The following is a 3,087-nucleotide window of genomic DNA, read 5'->3' on the forward strand; positions in this document are numbered from 1 at the left end:
TATGCATCTTGTAGCCACGTGTTTTAATTCACCGGAAACATCATAAAAAGCTCATTTTTCATATTAAAATCAATATTGACTGCATAGAAAAGAAGATAAAGTGGTTGACCTTTGCAGAGGGTCTATAAAACCATGTAAAATACACACGCGAAAAATCAAAGAGAAGCAATGACATCCTTTCATTGCCAACAAAACACAAGGCAACAATGGAAATCAGAGGGGTGTGTGTTCGTACGAGTTCAAGTGAGTCTCAAAGTCATTAGGTAAGGCCAAAAATATTGATGAATCCAATGTGACGACATGCAGCAGGGAAGCTGGGATTTCACAGTATCGGTTCTGTCAAACGTCTCCATCTCGTGCTTCTGGTTGCATCACATCAGCGCAAAAAGCAACTTTGAAGCAGTTTATCCAGTATCGGTAGAGTTGGATGATAAATAACCACAATGCCCCATATAGCCAAAATCATGGACACTCCCTTGGGAAAGCCGGACATCTATGCTAACCAAAACAAAAAAGCCTGAGAACAATAACAATCACAACGAGAAAGTGTGGGAATAAACCGCTGAGCCATACAATGTCTCCTATGAGTAAACACTTACTGTAGTCAATTCAGTCAAAACAGAACAAGATGGGCATATTACAGAGGGAAAAAAAGCTTTTAGAGTCCAGACCTGATCTTCCCAAAATGCTGCCCTCTTCTCGCATCATTGACCTGATCGCCTTTTTTCCTCTCCACTTAAAACATCAAAACAAAGTGAAGAACGAGAGGAGAAATGGGCTCCCTCTCACTTACTCGAGCAAAACACATGAATCCTTCACTGTATGAAAGTGAAGAGGTGGAGAGAGAACGATACAAGCAGGTTTGTGAAAACAACAGTTGTGGAGATCTTAAATCAGCCCCACCTCGACTGTCAAGAATGAAAAACTAATTTGCTCACATACCTAAAACAAAGTTTTTTTTGGTAATACAATATTTTCTTTGCCTTTTTCTCTTGGCTTTCTTTTCTTTTAAATCTAGCACAACAGAAAAATCCAGAGATTTCACGTTTGCACAATGCCATGTGTCTTTGGCTCAGGACTGACCATGCAAGAGGCTGTAGCGTGTTGCCCCAAGCAATATCCATTACTGAATCTGACCGGAGTAAGAATGCAAGCACAGCGTTTGGTAAAGTCCCTGCTTATTTAGAAAGGAAGAGGAAGAACGTCAGAAGTAAAAGCACACAAAGAGGAAAGAGTCAACAGTGCTGTGATTCATGATGCTGTACAAACCCTTTAAAGCTCTAAACACAAAGCACATGTGAAATAATAATACTAATAACAAGTCAAAAGAAACGAGGGGCATATCTTTGCCAGAGTGCGTCCCATCATGCTCCACTCTCGCTGAAATCCTCTCATCTGGATCCGAGTTCAAGGAAGACACTGATATAAACTCAAAAGTCCTCCTTTCTGAGGATGTGAGTGCATGTGAATGTGTCCGTGGGGTGCGGCTATGCGGTGGTCTCGCCATCGCTGTCATTCAGGTAGCTGCTGTGTTTGTAGCGGGAGCGGTAGGTGCTTCGGCCCGCGCTCCCTTCCTCTTTTTCTTCTTCCTCTTCCTCGTCAGATCTGTCATGGCAGAAGCGTCTGCGACCTGAGGGTGGGCTGGAGGGGAGAGACAGAGAAGCTTTGATTAGGATCAGCATGTGGAAAGAGAGACCAAAGAGGATAATCTCTGAAGCAATGTTGGGTTATCAAAATTCAGAATGTGGGGTAACAATATTTAAAAAGGCCCTACAATTCAGTATCATCTTTGGTGACGCAATAGAGGTGCAGAATGAGCCACACAAATCACATGCAAATCACACCAAGTTTAGTGCTCTGAAGCATCACCTTATTGGATAATTGATAGTGAAGTTGTACAAGCAAACAGCAAAAAAAATACCAATAAAATACCAAAACTTATGATTGTAATGGTAAGTTAATTATTTTGTGTGTGTTATGGCTGATAACGGATAAATCCCTGATATTAAAATTCTATACTATTTTGTCTAAATAGATTAAAAATTTAACTTAAACTAAAATCCATAATTTTACAGTAAATGCCACAAGTGAATTCAAGCATCACAGCATTACAATGTACAAAAATAATTTTGTGATTTGCTAAAGATTAAATTTAACAGTGGTAAATTTAATTATTAAATTAATTAAATATGTAACTTTATTATTAATGAAATTATTAGTGTTTTTGAAGATTACCTTTAAAAGTAACAATAAGGGAAGTGAGCATGAACAATTAAATATCCAAAATAATAACTAATAACTAATATCAACTGATAACTGAAATAGTAGTGATATATTATGCACCCTAGTTTTGAAGTAGGTGCCATCATCACGGCCAAGCCGGTCGCTGTTTGTCTACCCACAGTCAAGCCAGTATAGAGTTGAATACAAATAAAATGATGTATATTAAAAATCTCCTGCTATAAAAATCTATGGTCCATTTTAAACAACTTGTAATATTCTTGATGTCTACTCATTATCTTATCAGTGAATTAACATATAAATGAACTGTGCCCTCTAATTATACAAAAGCGAACAGACCGATGTAGAGAAAGCATGTAACTTTTCGTGTCACTGAGTCTTATCTTCCCTTTGTCATAACGATACAAACTTCAGGTTAATTGCTGGCAAGCAGTCCTAATCGATTTTCTGTTTAAGCATGTCCAAGACCAGAGAAAGAATTTCCAACTGACTTAAGTTACAACACTGTTATTTTGTGGTACTACATCACAAAGTCTTTTCAGTGAATGATATAGAACAGAGGTTCTCAACCAGGAGGCTTAATTCAAATGGTAAAAAGATTTATAACATTAAACTGACATATTTTGAAATGCCAGAGCTACATATCAGCTTAGACAGGAGGGCCTTCAAGTCAAAAAAGTTGAGAACTACTGATATAGAACTCCAAAAATTACTGAAAAAAAAAATGTGAGTAATGATCACAGTCTAAAGAAAAATTGTAAGTTGTAGCGTCTGGACCAATCAAACACACAATATATATTTTGTTAGCTATATTTAACAAATACTCTGTAACACCCCTCAGTTAAC

The 3,087-nt window shown here is 37.6% G+C and overlaps 1 protein-coding gene across 1 annotated transcript in view; it reads right to left on the reverse strand.

Moving 5' to 3' along the window:
- Positions 1-824: 824 nt before the first annotated feature.
- The window catches only part of LOC107690467 (unconventional myosin-XVIIIa-like), a 107,747-nt gene continuing 105,484 nt past the window's right edge, over positions 825-3,087 (reverse strand). The window contains exon 42 of the mRNA XM_016488821.1: positions 825-1,641. Coding sequence (XP_016344307.1) covers positions 1,517-1,641 — 125 coding nt within the window. The 3' untranslated portion in view covers positions 825-1,516. The remainder of the gene's footprint in view (positions 1,642-3,087) is intronic.

Source organism: Sinocyclocheilus anshuiensis, unplaced genomic scaffold (genome assembly GCF_001515605.1).
Source record: "Sinocyclocheilus anshuiensis isolate Anshui unplaced genomic scaffold, SAMN03320099.WGS_v1.1 scaffold1455, whole genome shotgun sequence".
Taxonomy (NCBI): Eukaryota; Metazoa; Chordata; class Actinopteri; order Cypriniformes; family Cyprinidae; genus Sinocyclocheilus; species Sinocyclocheilus anshuiensis.